Source organism: Chlorocebus sabaeus, chromosome 20, assembly GCF_047675955.1.
Source record: "Chlorocebus sabaeus isolate Y175 chromosome 20, mChlSab1.0.hap1, whole genome shotgun sequence".
NCBI classification, from domain to species: domain Eukaryota; kingdom Metazoa; phylum Chordata; class Mammalia; order Primates; family Cercopithecidae; genus Chlorocebus; species Chlorocebus sabaeus.
The window spans coordinates 50438522-50456904 of NC_132923.1; the positions used below are offsets into that span (position 1 = coordinate 50438522).

An 18383-nucleotide genomic window follows, 5' to 3' on the forward strand; every position below is an offset into this window, starting at 1 on the left:
GTAGTTCTCTTCTTTATGTTCACAAGTTGTCATCATTTAGCTCCCACTTATAATTGAGAACATGTGGTATTTGGTTTTCTGTTCCTGCATTAGTTTGCTAAGGATAATAGCCTCCAGCTCCATCCATGTTCCCACAAAAGACAAGATCTTGTTCTTTTTTTATGGTTGCATAGTATTCCATGGTGTATATGCACCACATTTTCTTTATCCAGTGTATCATTAATGGGAATTTAGGTGGATTCCATGTCTTTGCTATTATGAATAGTGGTGGAGTTAACATTCACATGTGTGTGTCTGTATGCTAGAATGATTTATGTTTCTCTGGCTATATACCCAGTAATGGGTTTGCTGGGTCAAATGTAGTTCTGCTTTCAGCTCTTTGAGGAATCACCGTACTGCTTTCCACAATTTGAACTAATTTACACTCCCACCAACAGTGTATAAGTGTCCCTCTTTTCTCTGCAACCTTGCCAGCATCTGTTATTTTTCGACTTTTTAAAAACAGCCATTCTGACTGGTGTGAGGTGGTATCTCATTGTGGTTTTGATTTATGTTTCTCTAATAATTAGTGATGTTGGGCATTTTTTCATATGCTTGTTGGCTGCATGTATGTCTTCTTTTGAGAAGTGTCTGTTTATGTTCTTTGCCCACTTTTTAAAGGGGTTGTTTGTTTTCCTCTTGTAAATTTAAGTTCCTTATAGATCTGAGCATTGTTAAGTGTCTGCTGGCTTCATTGTACTTTAGTTGGCAGAAACCATATAGCTTATTACCCATTGTAATCTTAGTGTCTAACATGGAACTTGGAATACAACGTGGATACTTTAAAAATATTTGCTGAATAGATAAATGAATGTCTCAAGCACACAGACAACATGCTAAATGCAAAGCTAGAGGATTTCAGGGCAGGTGTGTTAAGAGGGTAAGTAGATGTGGGAGTTGAAGGAATTGTCAAAGGAGGACTTGAAGTGACACCCCAAGGCATATGGGGCCATATAAAGAAAAAGATAATGGACCAGGTGAAAAGAAACAATCAAGTGATGACAGTCATGAAATTACAATATCAGTTCAGTGGGGTAGGAAGTGAACAGCACAGAGGGTTAGGAGGTTGTGGCCAGAATAGGATACTGGATTTTAAGATTTCACAGGTGGAGTTGTTTCAGGTCATTACTAGGTCAAAATGTGGCCTTAGCTGTACTTGGTCAAACCACATGGAATTGCCAATATTTGAATTTTTTACTTATAAAGAGACAGTTTTATTATTCAAACCAATAGTTTGCTAAATTTTAGTGGAGGTGGGGTGACAGTCAAGGACTTTTGAGGCTGAGATGTTAATTGACTCATTCATATAGATTCTGATCCCACTCAGAGTGATTTTAAGAGGTGAAGGGGGAAGAGTGTTGTGTCTAGCTTGGGTGAGGATGGTAGATAACAGTGAAGAGAAAGGATAAAAAACAGCATAGATCAATGACATAGGATGGAGGCTTTAAACAAACCACATTAGATCATAGGGGTAACATCCTAGCTTGGAAGTTGCAAAGGGCAGCTTGGAGAATATTTCTCCCTACCCTCTTTTGATGCTGGATACTTGGATATCAAGCAAAGTACCAATGTCTGGGACAGATTTACCGGATTTACTCACTCACTCAATTGGCTTATCAGAAACTAAAGAAACTAAGGCCATTGTGAGTCAATGATGGCATAAGGCAAAAATTTGGCTTATTTTATCTCCTTTGACAATGCAGATCCATTTTGCAATAAACTTTCCTATAACCCAGAGTACATAAGAATGCTTTTTCTTTGTTGTTCTCTATTTTCTATCTTATCTACATGATGACATTTATCTCTTCTTCTCTGAAGTCACATGGTATGCCTCTCTGCAGGTTACTACCATATCCCATGCTACATTTCTCTGAGTTCACCTAAATGGGAAATTAAAATCTCAGTGAGTGAATTATTGGAAATTTTCCAGGCGAAACCCATGGCAACCATGTTCTATGAAGTTGGGACCTCAGACTCATTTGTCACATGGAGCAGGTAAGTGGCCTTCTCATCAGGTATGTGCTTGGTTTGGTTTTGTAACATTCAGAAGAGGACTCCAAACTGACCCTTGCAGAGCCTATAGCTTGCAGTGAACACCAAGAATGAGTTATCAGACGATTCCAGCTGAGCGGAGCGGGGACCACTCTTCTGAGAGAGAGTATCACCCCAGAATCTATCTGCCAAGTATTTATTGAAAGGGCTTGTTAAACTACAAACATCCACTAGATGGCCTTTTGAGGTCGGGTCGCGAGGCATCTATGGCCTTGTAAAAGCTCCCCAGCTGCATTCTCGGGAGGCTGTTTTCAGCGTTTCTTATGACACACTCCATTCCTTGTCCTGTTTTCAGGGTCAAGGAGTTACATTCCCATGCACAAATATCATACACACAGTGCCTCAGTATTTTTCCATGCCCCCAACCTCAAATGCCTTGTACACAAGCTTGAATATATTGCAATGCACCCCCAACAACCCTGTGACCATTTGGCTGGCAAAGCAACTGGTTGTGCCCTCAATAAACAGTACTGACTTTGGGAACATCAGGGTCTTCATAGTCTTGGAACTCTCTACTGTTCAGTTTTTATAACAAATTTATATGTAAGAGACATGGGTCCTAGGAAATAGCCTGAAGGACACGCAACCCATTCACTCCAAATTTCACCTCTGGGGCAAGCTCAAGAGCTAACTGCATTTTTGGGGTCCCTGTATAATTGCCTTTCCTGAACAATGCTGTGGTGTTGCTCCTTTGGCTTACTGTGAAGGATGTAATTAGCACTATATTAAACTTGTTGTTATGATTACTGTAAGGATGCTGCTGCAGCCCTTAACATCACAGTGCCCTAATAAACTGAGGATCCATAGATAAAACTTCTCCTGGGTCTCATGACTAGGAAAAGCTATGCTTCTCTTGAGCTGCTTCTGGCTTGCTTTTCACTATAGACTCTGTTAATCTTGTTACTATATACGCCTCATTTGTCCTGCCTACTTGCCACAAAGTGAAATATGTGACTTGGCTGTAGCAATTGTACAGAACATTGTATTAGGCATTCGATGTGGTGATTTTTCCTTTAGTTTTTCTTCCCCCATGCATTCTTTATAGGTTTATAGCTGACCACTTCTTCTAGTTTTTATTACATATTTTATTTCTTTATTTTTATGTTTATTGCATGTATCACTAAGATGCCTCAAATCTGGTTTTGAAATAAGAAAGGTCTACACATAAAGAAATTTGGGGTGACACAAAAATGATATGCTAGATATTTTGTTTTCAATCATAAAGAAAGCCACCCACATCTTGAACTCATTGTGCTAATAACTGAGAACTCCAAACAATTTTCACAGGAATATCTACTCCTGCAGGCACTGGAATCTGTGACTAGTCCTTCATGAGGACTGCCATACTGCTAGGCCTACACTTGCAGCCCTTTTTCCTCTTCTCCTTCCCTTTTCATCTGTCATGCTACCGGCCTTTCTCACGCTTATTAAGGCCTTCATGTGGTTCTCCGAGACTCCCTTCTCAAGCATATCTCTGAGCATTTCTGCCTCCTGACTTCAAAAATAAATCCTCAAATGCTCTTTTTAGTGTACAGGAAAAGGCCAATGCTTACTTATCTTTCTATCCTTAGAACCTAGCATTGGCCTGGAAAATAATAAGCAGCTGGTGTACATTTGTTGAAAGAACTGAATTACATTAAATAAAGTAATGCATATAAGGCATTAGTTGGGCCCTTGGACAAAGTACACAATAAATATTTTTTTCTCAATCACTTTCCCTTCACACCTGGCCTGAAGCTACCTTTCCCACCTTATCCCCACTGCCATGGCTTAAAGCATCGCTAACTCTTGTAATTTCATGCACATAACATTCATTTCTGTGCCTAGAGAACTTTCATTATGCTGTTCTTTCTTTCTTCAATGCCATCACTTCCTTAAATGCACCATCATTGCTCAAATTTAGAGAAAATAAGACATGTTCCTGGTGATGCTGGTCCAAAATCCCTATATAAAAAGTCATGACTTTTATATTTAAATAATTTAGTTTGGTCTTTTCTTCACCAAAAGAAACCAAACAACTTTTAGCAACTCTGTTAGATTTACGCAATTGCATGTTTTTTTTAAGGGGCAAAGCTCCTTAAAACAAATAAAAACATTCTTCCATTTATTGATGCAAGCCCTGTTTCTTTCTGGTATTCAAATTCATTAATAAAAGACTCAATGATTATTAAATTTTTGGATTTGAATGGATAGTTTTTATGCATATATACCCAGTTGTTTAGCATTTTATTTTATCGCCCCCTACAGGAAGTCTAAAATACATTTAGTATATCGCCCCCTCCAGGAAATGCATTTAATATATCGCCCCCTACAGGAAATCTAAAATACATTTTAACATTTTATAATCAAAAAAAAAAAAAGATGAATGATTTATTTTATTTATCTCACAAAAATTCAGCCCTAGCCTATTGACAGCTGCAGTTCTCCTATCCACTTCCACATAATTTTTAAAATGTGAATGCCAGGAATGGTGCTGTTGATACTAATATTAGGACAAGGAGCAGACGTTTCATCAGGACTAGGTGTCTCTGGCGGAGTCTGTGGAGGAATAAACAAAGATACTCGTGCAATGTTGGATATTTCTGATTTTAGATCGGCCTTATCAACAGCCTGAATAGCAATGAAAAGATCTGTGCCATTTTCAAAAGTAATGTTTTCTGGTTTAAACAAAAAGACTTCCTCAGAGTTGGCTTCCTTTGGGATGAGAGCAGTAGTATTCACTTGAAGAGATTCATTGAACTTATCTCTGAGATCAAGAATACTTGTACTTATTCGAATGATATACTTGTGAGCTAAAAAGAAAAAAGAAGAATGTGACTTCAATTCTGAAATCTTAAAGAAACTTCCTAAGCTGTAGAACTTTAAAAAATATTTAAAAAGCTTTAAAAGTCTATTAGAAATTATATCATTACCCCATAAGATTCCCAAATAAATGAACCGATGGTCCTATTTACAAGGGTCACTATCTCTTTTACATTCTTCTTTGTATATAATGACACAGTGATAAGCGTAAAACTGGATTGGGCATGACTTAAAGCCTTGGTCAGCATTTCTGGGCATAGTGCCTGGCAGAAAGAACAGGTTGTTTAAAAACTGTTTATTATTTTATTATTTATAGAGGGAGTTTGCACCAGTGCTTCTCAAACTGTAATGTGTATACAAATCACCCAGGGATCTGAAAATGCAGATCTGAAAACACTTTCTAACAAGTGTTCATGGTATCCGCATGCTGTAGCCCACAGACTGCACTTTGAAAGAGAAAGTCTGATAGGACCTGAGGTTCCTTCCAAAAGAGCTCTGCTCTATAGATATCTATGCTCTATTCCCAGTTCTTCCCCAGGAGTCACTGCTCCCCAGAAAATGGAGTTTGTCAAAGGACAGTTTGGCAAGGTTTCAGAAACTAAGTGAGGTTCACCTTTCCTGGCTGAAACCTCTTACTCCCAAAGTATACCAGTTTTTCAGGTTTTAAATCTCTCTTCTTTAAATACATTTATCCCTCATTTCAAAGGACCAGCAAGATCCCTCCTGCTTTCTGCCCCCAAGCATCAGAACACGGGTGCCTGCCTCACCCGCTTCTGCTCCTCTGCTTGGCTGGTAAACTCCTTTACAGGGTCCACACCAGGTTCAGCTTACCTGTTCCATGGTCATAATCATCCCCAGGAGCTGTCCAAGTCAGATTAATGAGACTGTGCCCGTGAATTTCCGCCTTCAGGTCAGTGATTTGGCAAGGTGGGAAGAGATCAGGTATGGGAGCATTTGGGACACCAGAAGCCACAAATGAGCCTCCCGAGGATGTTCTGCTGAAACATACTTGCTTGCGTTGAACATCGTCCTCAATTTCAGGTCTTGGTGGATTCCATTGTATTTCATCTGCATTTAAAAAATTATGCAAAATATGGTAAGCAACATCACTAAATGGTGATATCTCCGTCTGTTTTATTATCATATCACCCTCTTCCTATTCCCCACTTCTGCTTCTTTCCTTCCACACACAGAATTAATTTTAAATATTTGGAGACAAGACCCCAAATACGGTTTCATCAGAGGGAAAAGAGCAAACAGAGAATCACAGCTTTTGATCTCTTAAGATATTTCCTGGATATTTAGTGGAATAACCTTTTGGAATTTATTTTCATGACATTTGTCCTGAAATTGCTTCTTTTCCCATCTCTTTGCCCATCCTGATCTTGTCTTTCCGCAAGATCAGTTTCAATACTACCTCTGTTTTTCCTTTCCTTTCCTGTCCTGTCCGGTCCTGTCCTCTCCTCTCCTCTCCTTTCCCTTCCTTTCTTTCGTTTCTGTTTTTGAGACGAAGTTTCGTTCTTGTCATCCAGGCTGGAGTGCAATGGCGTGATCTCAGCTCACTACCACCTCTGCCTCCCGGGTTCAGGGGATTCTCCTGCCTCAGCCTCCTGAGTAGCTGGGATTACAGGCATGTGCCACCACACCGAGCTATTTTTTGTATTTTTAGTAGAGATGGGGTTTTACCATGTTGGCCAGGGTGGTCTCGAACTCTTGACCTCAGGTGATCCACCTGCCTCGGCCTCCCAAAGTACTGGGATTACAAGAGTGAGCCTCTGTGCCCGGCCTAAATACTAACTTTGTTTTAAACCTCAGACTGCCTCAAGAAATGTCTTCCACCTAAATAATAGTGTGGGTTTCATTATCTTTCCTATTTATTTGGCAACTAATCAACTGGACCTTCAAGAATGCCTTGATTTTTTATGCATATTTCTTTCACTTTCTCCATGTTTGTGTTTCCTGTTTCTTATTAAATTTCAGTTTTTAATGAAATGTTTTATGTTAGAGGTTCCACAATTTTGTGCTTCTGAAAGACTTCTGATTTTCTTAGTAAATGCATGGGAATGTAGTTATTGTAGTAATTCCAATTTCATTCACATTCTTGTCAAAGATAGGTATAAAAGTAATCCTGGAATTTAAAAAATACCCTGGTCTGTTCAATCTATAGAGTTCTCAAGTTCTCTTTTCTTTTCAATAAAAATATCTCATAAGATCCTAACATGGCATTACTTAAAATTTGTTTTCTCATAAACTCTACCTCTTTATAAAATTTTTATCTGTTAAAGACCATTTAATCTTCATACCCATTAATCTGGTCTTTGGCAAAGATGAAGTGAGTGCTCTAGCAGGTTCAGGGTTCATATTGAAAGCACCAGTAGAGACTGCCGTTAAGGCTTATCGAGGGATAGAGGGAAGAACATGGCCTACTGTTATGCCAGGCACTAACACTATTAGTGATATGAACCCATAACCTCTCTAGCTTCTGTTTCCCCATCTTTAAAAATGGATACTTACAAGAATGAAATGTATTACTGTAAGTAAAATGCTGTGATAAGGCTAGACTTAGTCACTTAACCAGTCCCCTTCTGCCTCCTTCCCCTAACTCAAAAAGCAGTGGCATTGGCTGGGCGCAGTGGCTCACCTTGTAATCCCAGCACTTTGGGAGTCCGAGGTGGGCAGATCACAAGGTCAAGAGATCAAGACCATCCTGGCCAACATGGTGAAACCCTGTCTCTACTAAAAATACAAAACTTAGCTGGGCATGGTGGCATGCACCTGTAGTCCCAGCTACTCGGGAGGCTGAGGCAGGAGAATCACTTGAACCCAGGAGGCAGAGGTTGCAGTGAGCTGAGATCACGCCACTGCACTCCAGCCTGGTGACAGAGCAAGACTGTCTAAAAAAAAAAAAAAAAAAAGAAAGAAAAAAGGCAGTGGCATCTTTTAAAACATTTCCCCTCTATTATCACCTTTGCGTGAGGGACACCATGTGTCTCTGAATCCTCTCTTCACTAAGCACACAGCCAAGTAAAGATGATAGTGGGAAGGTTCTCAAAGGAGCTCTTCTCCTTCCCCCACACCAACATCAAGAAAAAGCCTGCCCAGGACAGGGTGGAGATTGATGGAAAACTAGTCCGGGAACCCACTGGGACACAAACTTGGTCTCAACTCCTTCTCTAGTCCAGGGCAAGTGTTTGTAACCAAAAGTGGTATGGGACTGTCTGTTTCATGGACATAATTTTCTCACCTGCTTACACGTGGGCTCAGTGTGCTGGCCCACGTGAAATTCATCTACTATGCTCCCTGGCCTGAGCAGGAGGAGAAAAGAGGAAAGACAGACAGTGGACTTGGATAATGATATTGATGTAGATAAAAAACCCTAAATTATTGCTTTTTAAATTCTGTTTAAATGATTCATTAGGATAAATTAGAAATGCTTCAATGGAAAGAACTTCATTAAAAATGTTTTTAAAATAATGATAAAATCTTTATTAAATACTATTTACCAGTAACAGTTTGTTAGATGTGTTATTTATTCTTTGTGACCATACTATCGGGTAGCTGCCATTATTATCCTTATTTTACAACTGAGGAGAGTGAAGTACAAAAAGATTACACAAAATACTGTATTTGATAGAGGGCTGGGCTTTGAAGTGAGGCAGTCAAAAGCTGTGTTCTATCGAGTGATTTTCAGCTGGGGGCTAGTTTGCCCCCCTAAGGGACAGTGGATGACATATGGAGACATTTTTGATTGTCATGACTAGGGAATTGCTATTGACAAATAATGGATAGAGGTTAAGGATGCTGCTAAACATCCCACAATGTGCAGGATAGCCCTCCACAACAAAGGATTGTCTGGCTCAAAATCTTAGTAGTGCCAAGGTTGAGAAACCCTGATTTAATCATGCACCATTCTGCCCCACAGGCTTAATAGTTTCCTCTTGAAACCAATCCTTTTGCACAAGCCAGGTGTGTTATTACAGATTACTTACCATTCTCAATCCAGCCAGGTATGTACATTACTCCACTCTGCTGGGGTATCGCTCTCTGTCTGACTGCGTTAACTCCTCCCAGAGCCCGTACTTTTACACTGTATCTACCATTCGTGTCATAAGTTGTGAAATACCTTGAGTAGACACCGTCATCCTTAGCAGCATCAGCACCTTGATAAAGAATGAAGGAATTAATAAATATCCTAAAGGTAACTGGGAGGGTATTTGTGTATTTCCAACTCATATGTAGGCTAAGAATTTTCAAAGCAATAAGAAATTCAGCATTAGCTCCAAGAGACCTTAAGATTTTGGTGTGTTGAAGGTGAGGCTTACTTCTTTTATCACTGTGTGTGTAGTGTGTGTAGTTTTAGGTATACATTCTGTCTTCTTGAATTCTTGACTTTTTAAACGAAATCTAAGATGATATCGTTTCTTTGTTACACCCAACATAGCATAAGGTAACTAGTCAATAAGTATCTGTTGAACTAAATTAAACTGCTATATGCAACTGTGGAGGAAAAAAATGTTGTATGGTTATTTAATAAAACTCATGACTTCTCCCCAGGGTAGATTTAGGTGGGAAATTCATTCACAGGATTCATTCTAGTAAGGTTACTTGCTTCACAGTAAGAAGACATGTTTTTTTCTAAAAAGAAATGTAGAATTCTCTTTCTCTCTCTCCCCGATAGACTTCTTAAAACAAGAATAAGGGGCAGAATTTTCACTTTTGGGGCAAGCTAACATAGAATCTGCATAGATACAGGAATCATATAGGACTGTGCTTGAATCTATGTCTGCTGCTTTCTAAATGTGAAAGCCTCAGTGAAGATATTGCAAAACAAAGATTATATATGTCTTTGTATATATGCATTTGTGTATATATACATACAGACATGTGTTTGTATACGTATGTGTATATACAAAGCACCTACCACAATATAGTTACGAATTTTCCTCTTTTTCTTTTTTTGGGGTTTGTGGAATATCCTATGACAACTCTCTAGAGACTCCGAATCCATTGAGTTTGAGCCATTAATGTGTTTTAGGCCTTGCAGAAGCCTTCATATTTTCCAGCATTTTGAAATGTAGGAATTGTGGGGAAATGGAGAACTTTCCCAACCCGACCCCAGTGCTGTTCTGCCTTGCCTGTCTAACTGCCCTCACCAGACTGTGCCCTCTTGGCATTTCCTGGTTGCTTCTTGGAAAAAGAAATACATACTTTCCAATTTCTTGGGTGATTACCTGCTCCATTATCCAGTAGTTCCAAGGTAACTGTTTTTCCATTCTCTGATTCAATCAGGGCTGTGACACTGGCCCTGAGAATTGGAGAGGCTCCTTGGCGAATATTTGCATAAACTATCATAGGGCTGGGGAATTTGCCAGTGTCCTTGTTCATTTTGGAAGTCACTGTAATTGGAGGCAGGGTAGCACTGGATGCACGGGACGTGACAGTCAGAGTCAAGGTTTGTGAGCTTGCTTGCAGACTGTATTTCCAAGTGCCAACCTGAACCAAAACGCATGTAAACATTTCCAATGAATAACTTCAGGTGACACAGACCTGACTTCAGTGTCACGTACAGGAAAAGCCTCTGATACAAGCATGTTGGAAGCATTCTAAGAAGAGGTATGCATGTCTGATACTCTGGCAGCCACGGGGAGCTTCAGTGTTTGAACTAACTATATCATTCCCATTGTCAAGAAAATTCCACGGGGGGTGTCAGGGGGATGGTGAAGTCTGAAAGCTGTATGTTTATTGTTGCTTTGTTTTTATAAGAGACGAGTCTCTGAGATAAAGCAAATCATTTTTGTGATCCCAAAACGTCGAGGATCATTTTGCATCTTGATTACTATGTAATTTGAAGGTTCTCCATTTAGTACCTGGACAAAATATCACCTATTTCCTTTCTCTTTACTTGCTGGCATACTGAGTGATTTTCATTGGATGGAGACTTTTTTCCTTGTTCTCTCTTTGATTCAATACTGACTCTCCTTTTAGCAACCACCAACATTTAAAATGCTACAATTATACTGTAAAAGCTTTATTTTATCTTGTTGAATTATGAGAAACAAAAAAAGCTGACTTCATACCTTAGCAATGCCTGGGATTTGGAGGAAGGCCATTTTGGTGTTTTTGTCCACTACAAAGCCATCTTGCTTCTGTCCACTGGGATCCCAGAGAAGGATTTGGGGAGGCTGTGTTGTCCAGGTGACAAGAAACAAAGTGTCCTTTCCCACTGTGCTGTCCACGATCACTGTGCCATTCATCCACTGGCTGTTCTGGAGGGTTGATCCCTTACTCTCAAGCTGTTAAGAAAAACAGCTCTTACTTTCTGGAGAATACAGCTCCCATCACATGGTCTTTTCCCTTCTGCCCCTGTCTTCCCAGTGCCCCATCAAAAAGACTTCAGTGATGCCTGAGTCCTTGATTTGGTGTTAGGAGCAATTATGATGCAGTGCTAAGTTATCTTTCTAGCCTTAGCTTCCACAATTTCCCTTCCTCCACCCAAACAAGACCTTTTCCCCAAAATATCCTTGTGAATCCCTGACTCTTTGACTTTATTATCATATTCTTTACTTTTCCTAGAAGGCTTTACATTTGTCTTCCCCATTTATCTAAGCCTTCTTAGTCTTCTCTATTTGTCTAAGCCTTACTCATCCTTCAAAATTCAAATTTTACTTTCTCTGTAAAGTTTTATCTGCTGTCCATCTCATTTACCAGTTGTAAAAAATTTCCCCTTTTCCTCTGATCTCCTATAGGATTTTATTTCTATCAATTTATTTATTTCTATCAATCCTTTGACATTCATCCAATGTGTGACACCCACACATTGTGGGTGAAATTGTCTGAATTACCTAATTGCTAGGTCAGGGAGTATTGCAGGCCCTGTGAGGATAAATGAAGTAAGCCAAGGCCAACTTGTTTGGAATAGATGAGGGAGCTGCAGAGCAGGGAGTGAGGCAGGGAAGACTTTTTTAGAAAATGTGATTTTGAGGATTATCTCCTAGGTAGTTATTGTCTCAAAGTTAGCACCTATTAGAAGACAGACTGGGCTGGTCATGGAGCCAGATTTCCTAGTTTCACGGGTAGATTACAAGCTGGCATATGGAGAAAGTAAAGGGCTATTAGACCTGGTTCTTGTGGCACGCTGGTGAATGAGTCTTGCTCATTTCTCCATCTCTCTCGCTGTCTCTCTGTTAAGTTTCTTAAATACAAAAATCACAGGCAGAAATTTCCTAAATGTGAACTTGTCCTTTTATCACTTTAATTACTTTTCTAGGACACATTCCTCCATTTTCCCAAACCAGGCCCTTAAGTTTAATTTTCTAAATCTGAACCAGAATAACCCAGATGGGTATAATTGGTGTCTTCCTAGATTGAATAAATGCTCCATTGATAAGCCAGAAAGCCTATGGTTTCAAAATCTGTCATTATTAGGCTTTGACATTATGGTATTCCTTTACCTTTATCTGAACTTTCATCATAAAAATTATAATTCACACCAATGTGAATGCTGATTGTTCACTCTCTCTAGTTTAAAAATTAACGAGAATGATTTCTGCAATTACTTAAAAAAAGCATTGAAAAAAATGCATTTTTTTTTCTTTTTTCTTAATAGTCCCAAGACTTTTGAAAGGCATTTTGGTTTTTCCTGAAATTTTAGAACCAGATGGGCCGTTGGAAGTTTTCTGGTCTACACCTGGTAGAGAAATGAAAGTCCACAGAGGTGAAGTTCATTGCCCAGGTCACATAGTTAATGACAGACCCAGGGCCAAGATACAGGGGTCTGGATTGATACCACTGGCTTTTTACAGTACAAAGCACTTTCTGTCCATTATATGTAAATCTTGGCAAACATCAGAAATTTGATGTAATGGAAAAATAAAACAAGTAATCCCTGGACACTTGTCCCAGAAAATTTCTAATTGAGATGATCTACTCTGAAGAAAATTCTGAGCCAACTACATTGCTCTAGTTGCTTGTGTAGAGATGTTAAAAAAGAATTCTTGGACCTACGACATTTTATCTGCTGATTTCTATGAGGAAATCACTTGGTATTGCTTGCAAACAAGTGAACACTAATTGCCTTATTTAAATGAGTAGTATTGCATTTTAGGAATAATGTCTAATATCAGGCTGGACCTTCTATTTTAATTTTAATTCAGTACCAGAAGAGTATAAAACTTAAAACTTTTAGTCATTAAATGCTTCATCTTGGCTATGATTGTGTGTAAATATGAAAAACAAAGATTAAGAACTCCAACCTGGATGGAGCGCTGAGAGACAACTCCATTTCCTGATGAAAGTGCTCCAAAAGCATCAATGAGGCCATTGTTCTGAACTTGATCTGAAGCATATGTCCGTAAACCTCCTAAAATGCAATACATTTTCAGAAATTACTTACCAGAAAGCAAATATTTGCAACATTTTAACTGTTGTTTAGAGAATATACAAAATAAATATCCCATTGTGTTATTAAAGTATAAATAGATCAACATCAAATAGGTGCCTACATTAACTCAGACTTTGATACTATTTTAACTTACTTATTTTTTTCTGAGACAGGCTCTTGCTCTGTTGCCCAGGGTGGAGTACAGTGGCATGATCTTGGCTCACTACAACCTCCACCTCCCAGGCTCGAGTGATCTTCCTACCTCAGCCCCCAAATAGCTGGGATTACAGGCATATACCACCATGTCTGGCTAATTTTTGTATTTTTTTTTTTTAGAGATGAGTTTCACCATGTTGCTCAGGCTGGTCTTAAACTCCTGGGCTCAATGAATCCACTTGCCTTGGCCTCCCCAAATTCTGGGATTATAGGAGTGAGCCACCAGACCCAGCCACTAATTGTTAAATCTTAGTACATAATAGCTTCAGCAACATCTCAGTCACCTGGTTACTTCAACTATCTGCAAAGCAGCCATGAATCTCTGATACGATTTGATATCAATTTATGGTATAAACTTATGTCATGAAATCTACATATTAAAGGTCCTGCACTTTTACATGAGAGAATTCATTAAGACGTACTCCAAGACTATTGATTTACTCTTCTTTGAAACATAATTCTAACAAACCTGGCTTTAGAGTTTTCTTCTAAATGAGGAAAGACAGATATGTGACAACAGCAAGAAACAACAGTGGACAAAGGGACAGTTACAGAGTAGTATATTGTAAAAACAGGATTTTACACCAGGCCAGGCAGTCTTGGGCTATTTAGAATAGGTGTCACTAAGTTAGTTGATGCGAAAGCACTTTTTAACTATTATGATTCCATCTGAAGTTAAGGAAATAATTTCAGTAAGGCTGTTGATGCCCCACCCACATCTCTGTACCCAGCCAAGTGCATCTCTTCCCAGCTGCTCTAGGCATTGGCTTATAGCTGCCTCCTCTTCCAGAGAATTGTCTTACTAAAAGGGGCCACGCTACCTAGAGAAATAACATGCCCCTCTCCTCTGCCCTGTTCTGACAGTCCACAGTCAAAGACTGATAGACACAATGGTGCAAAAGGCCACCCTCCTGCCTCAAGGTGAAGACAAGTCTGTGATGCACTTTCAATTCCAGAGTCCCCTGGGGGCGCAGTTAGACTCTGACTACATCTGCATCGGTGCTTAGCTCCTTCCTTGGCCCTATCCTTTCCTCCTTCCTTTTCTCCTGAGCACTCTCTCCCCTATAAATTGCATGCACCCAAATCCCTGTCTCAGACTCTGCTTCTAAGAAACCCAGTCTAGGACAGGTAGTATTAGGAATACACAGCTCTGGCATTTTAGTGGCCTTAGAAGGCAACTCAGTATGATAATTGAGATCCACAATATTATCCCTAAGTTAAAAAAGGAAAAAAATGTGTTCACCTACTCTTCTAAAGAAGCCGGAAACATATGGAATCTATTTTAACCATCTGACTGTGTATGGGAGTTAGACACACAATACGTTAAGGTTTTATGGAGAAACTGCATTGTATTCTATTTTGGGAGTGATCTTTTGCCTTGTTTAACAGGCTCTTTGCCCTTCCTTGCTACTCCTCCTGTTTCTTGAACGCTTCTTCTCCAGGTAAAGTTAAAGGCTCCCTTATTTGTGCTTTATTGTACTTTCTGTTGCTAATGTAGCACTTGTGCCATGGTGTTATGTAGTTAGTAGCTTGTCATCTGTCTCCTTTGGGTCTCTTGGCCAGCTGCCACTGGAAGGGAGTGGTTCTTGGCCCAGGAAGAAGGTGTTAAGTCCTCACTAGAGTGCTGTGCTAGTTCTCTCTTCTCCAGGCTGCCCTAGTCCTAGATCCAAAGCTTTAAAATAAATGAGCAGAGTCCATTCAAATAGTCATTTGGGGGTAAGGGTGGCTAGTTGGCCAATTAGGTTATCTTCTCTCTCTCCATCCCATCTTTCCCCCACTCCCTAGTTCACTGGAGCTCACAGTCCAGTAGGAGAGACAATACCGGGGGTCTCAGCAAATCATCCCTCACCTGTCATTGTGGACAGTTCCTCTAGTTCTCGAGCCGCAGAGGGCCCCAAGGCGACTGTGTGGATGATGGCACCACTTTGTTTGACCTCGTTAAAGCACCCGCTTATAGTGTTGTCTTCCCCATCTGTCAGCAGCACAATTTCAGATCCATCAGTTGGATATTTCTTCTTAATCACCTAAGGACAGAATTCAGGTCATGAGTTATCAGACTCAGGGTGGCCAAGGTGTTTATGAAAATTCTGCTGACAGGAAAGGAGAAAAGAAATTCCAGAAGGAATAAACCAAAGTGTCTGGGAATGACCAAATATCTGTCTGCCTTGAAATGATACAATCTTAACCCAGCAGCATTCATGGAACTTGACTGCTGTCTTTCCCCTTGGCTAGTCTGCTGCAGAGAGGGATGGTGTGGGATGCAGGGTAACTCTAGGGGTGGACAGCACTGGGGAAACAGCAAAGAAGATGTTCCTAGTTTCCTTCACGTGGTCTCTCCTCGATAGGCTTTCAGAGCTTCCAAGACGCCTTCAGAAACCATCCTCATTTAATGGGGATTATATTGGGGGGATGGATATTAGACCCAGGGCAGACTTGAATTTGTATGATATTCACTAGTCGGACAATACCAGCTATTTATGCCTGGCATTGGTTTTGATTGGTCATTACCTAGGTCACATGAGTTGTCAATATTTTTAACAGTCTTTCTGATTAAAGCAAAACATTTCGTTTCCATTAATCTCAGTTCCTAGTTGTTTTGTGACACCTGTGTCTCAACTATTCCTGGTACATTCGGATTATTTATTTATTTTTTTACATGGCGTAGAGAGGATACTCCTGCCAATTTGAATAAGATTAGGATGGGAGGAAAATTAGATAAAATAATAATTCTATCTATTTAAGAAGAGAAAGCAAGAGTCCATTCTTCCCCTAAAAAGAGTGGAAGGAGAGACCCAGAAAAAGGGGAAACAAGCAATCAAGCCTAAGCATCTCTCTGACCTAGAATCTCAGATAAGAAGGCATCCTCCAAAGGCCTAGAATCTCAGAAAAGAAGGTGTCCTCTGAAAGTTGAAGGCAAAGGGGGCTTCCACCTCTCTCTCTGTTTCAGCTATTAGAGGAGGCTGCCTTGACTCCCTGGAAGAGAACAGAACTGTGACTGTTGCTGTATCAAGGAGCCCAGAGCCCAGAAGCCTATCAGCTGTGATCACGGCTTTGGCCTTACTAAGCTGCAGGCCAGAGAGGCCCAATTTGGATTTTCTTGTCTCACTTCCCATAACTACTGTGTGTCATGGAAAACAGGCAAATGTTCCCATATATCCTAAAGGAGAGACAGAAGACAGCTGAGTTGAGTGTTGGCAGGTGAGAGAAAGATAATCCTGCCTCAGAGGTTGAGGAGTGTACAGTGTGGCTAGAGGCTGGATGGAGGACAGGGTGGTGCTCAGGGCTCCTCTCCAACAGGGAGAGCCAGGGTGGGACTGAGTCAGTGGGGAAGGACCACTGGGCCCTGAGCAAGCCAAGAGAACAAGCCAAACTGCTATGGCTACAGCAGACACCACTGCAAGGAGCCCAGGGCAGACCTGACCAGGGCCTGCAGCAGGGACTAGCAGGGATCTTGAAGACAGTATAACATCCAAGGTCCTTTGCCTCATCACCCTGAAGGCACATGAGTTTCTCCCACCCCAAACCCAGACTCCACTCCAGGAGGCATCCTAAATTCCACTGGTATAGCACTCTCTCTCTTACTCATCTGAACGGAAAATGCAGAATCAGAAGTTCTCTCTTCACCACCATGCCATCTGGCATTAGTCATCTCCCCTAGGGTCTTGCACAGCGAGAGTTTGGTACAGCACATCAGTGATTTCATTGTCTGTTTTCCTCCCTTATTTGCTCCTTTAGTCAAGGCTTGGGTGGGTGACAGGGGTAATAAAATGCAGATGCATGCAGGCATCTGGAGAAGGGTTTCGTAGCTGACTGTATATGCAATAGAAACCACTTTCAGGCCCAGTGGTCCTTCCCCACTGATCTTCAAAGTGGACCAAAATGGTCAGCGGGACAGAAGCATTTGAAGAAATGGTCAAGCCCATTGTCCACATGAAGCAGTGTCAGCTGGAAACTACAGATTTCCGCTGCCATGTGGGAAACTGGAACAGCACTATTGAGTGTGATGTGCCCAACGAGCAGGCTTAGGGCAAACTTGCCTAAGATACTGCGAGGTTCTGAGACCTTATCCCTGCCAGCCCCTTTCAATCTCCTATTCTGTTTCATGTGGTTAAAATAGCCTCCAGGTAAAGATGGAATATTGCATTTTATACTTGCAGCAACTAAACATCAGGTGCTATTAGTGCATCAAACAATGAATTCAATTTTATTTACTAAGAACCTCCTGCATAAATGATATTGTGCTAGCAGTCTAGGAGGTAAGAAGATAAGTCCTATTCCTAAAGTAGTTCTTCTCAATTACAATGGATAATTAGAATGTAAGACAGACTAGCTAGATGTCATAAGAGGGAATTTCTTTTAAGAGTTATAGGGTTTAGGAAGCAATTCTATATGGTTGAAAGAATTAGGAAAGATGTCAAGAAGCAGGTGGTGTCTGAGATGGGTCTTTGAAGAATGAGCATGATTAAAAGTTCAAAGAAGGGAGGAGACAGTGCTCTGGTGAGGACTTAATGTGGCAAAGATGTGGAAGCTCTGAAGGACAGGTTATCCAGTTGCTTAAACACAGGCTGCCTGGCAGAGAGTCCCTGGTGCTTAAGCCTGGAAAGGTAGATAAAAGCTGCATCATGACAGATTTTACACATTAGATAGAGAATTTTTTTCTTAATTTCGCTGAAAATGGGGAGACAGGACATCTAAGTAGAGGAATGATGTGATTGGATGGTCAGATGAGATTTTTAGGTATTACCCCAATACAATCATAGTTACAGTCCCCAAGGCCTCCTGCTTCAATAAATAAACTATTTGCTTTCCCAAAAGGAGGTCGGATACGCCCTAAAGTTTGGAGTGTTCAGTTGCCTCAAAGCTTAACCATATTCACAGACCTCTTTATTCCCAT

At 40.5% G+C, this 18383-nt stretch overlaps 1 protein-coding gene across 1 annotated transcript in view; it reads right to left on the minus strand.

The window, feature by feature from the left end:
- Positions 1–4274: 4274 nt before the first annotated feature.
- The window catches only part of CLCA1 (chloride channel accessory 1), a 33116-nt gene continuing 19007 nt past the window's right edge, over positions 4275–18383 (minus strand). The window contains exons 8-14 of the mRNA XM_038002423.2: positions 15339–15513; positions 13146–13252; positions 10971–11186; positions 10125–10386; positions 8883–9053; positions 5725–5961; positions 4275–4883 (exon numbers count right to left, since the gene is read on the minus strand). Coding sequence (XP_037858351.2) covers positions 4492–4883; positions 5725–5961; positions 8883–9053; positions 10125–10386; positions 10971–11186; positions 13146–13252; positions 15339–15513 — 1560 coding nt within the window. The 3' untranslated portion in view covers positions 4275–4491. The remainder of the gene's footprint in view (positions 4884–5724; positions 5962–8882; positions 9054–10124; positions 10387–10970; positions 11187–13145; positions 13253–15338; positions 15514–18383) is intronic.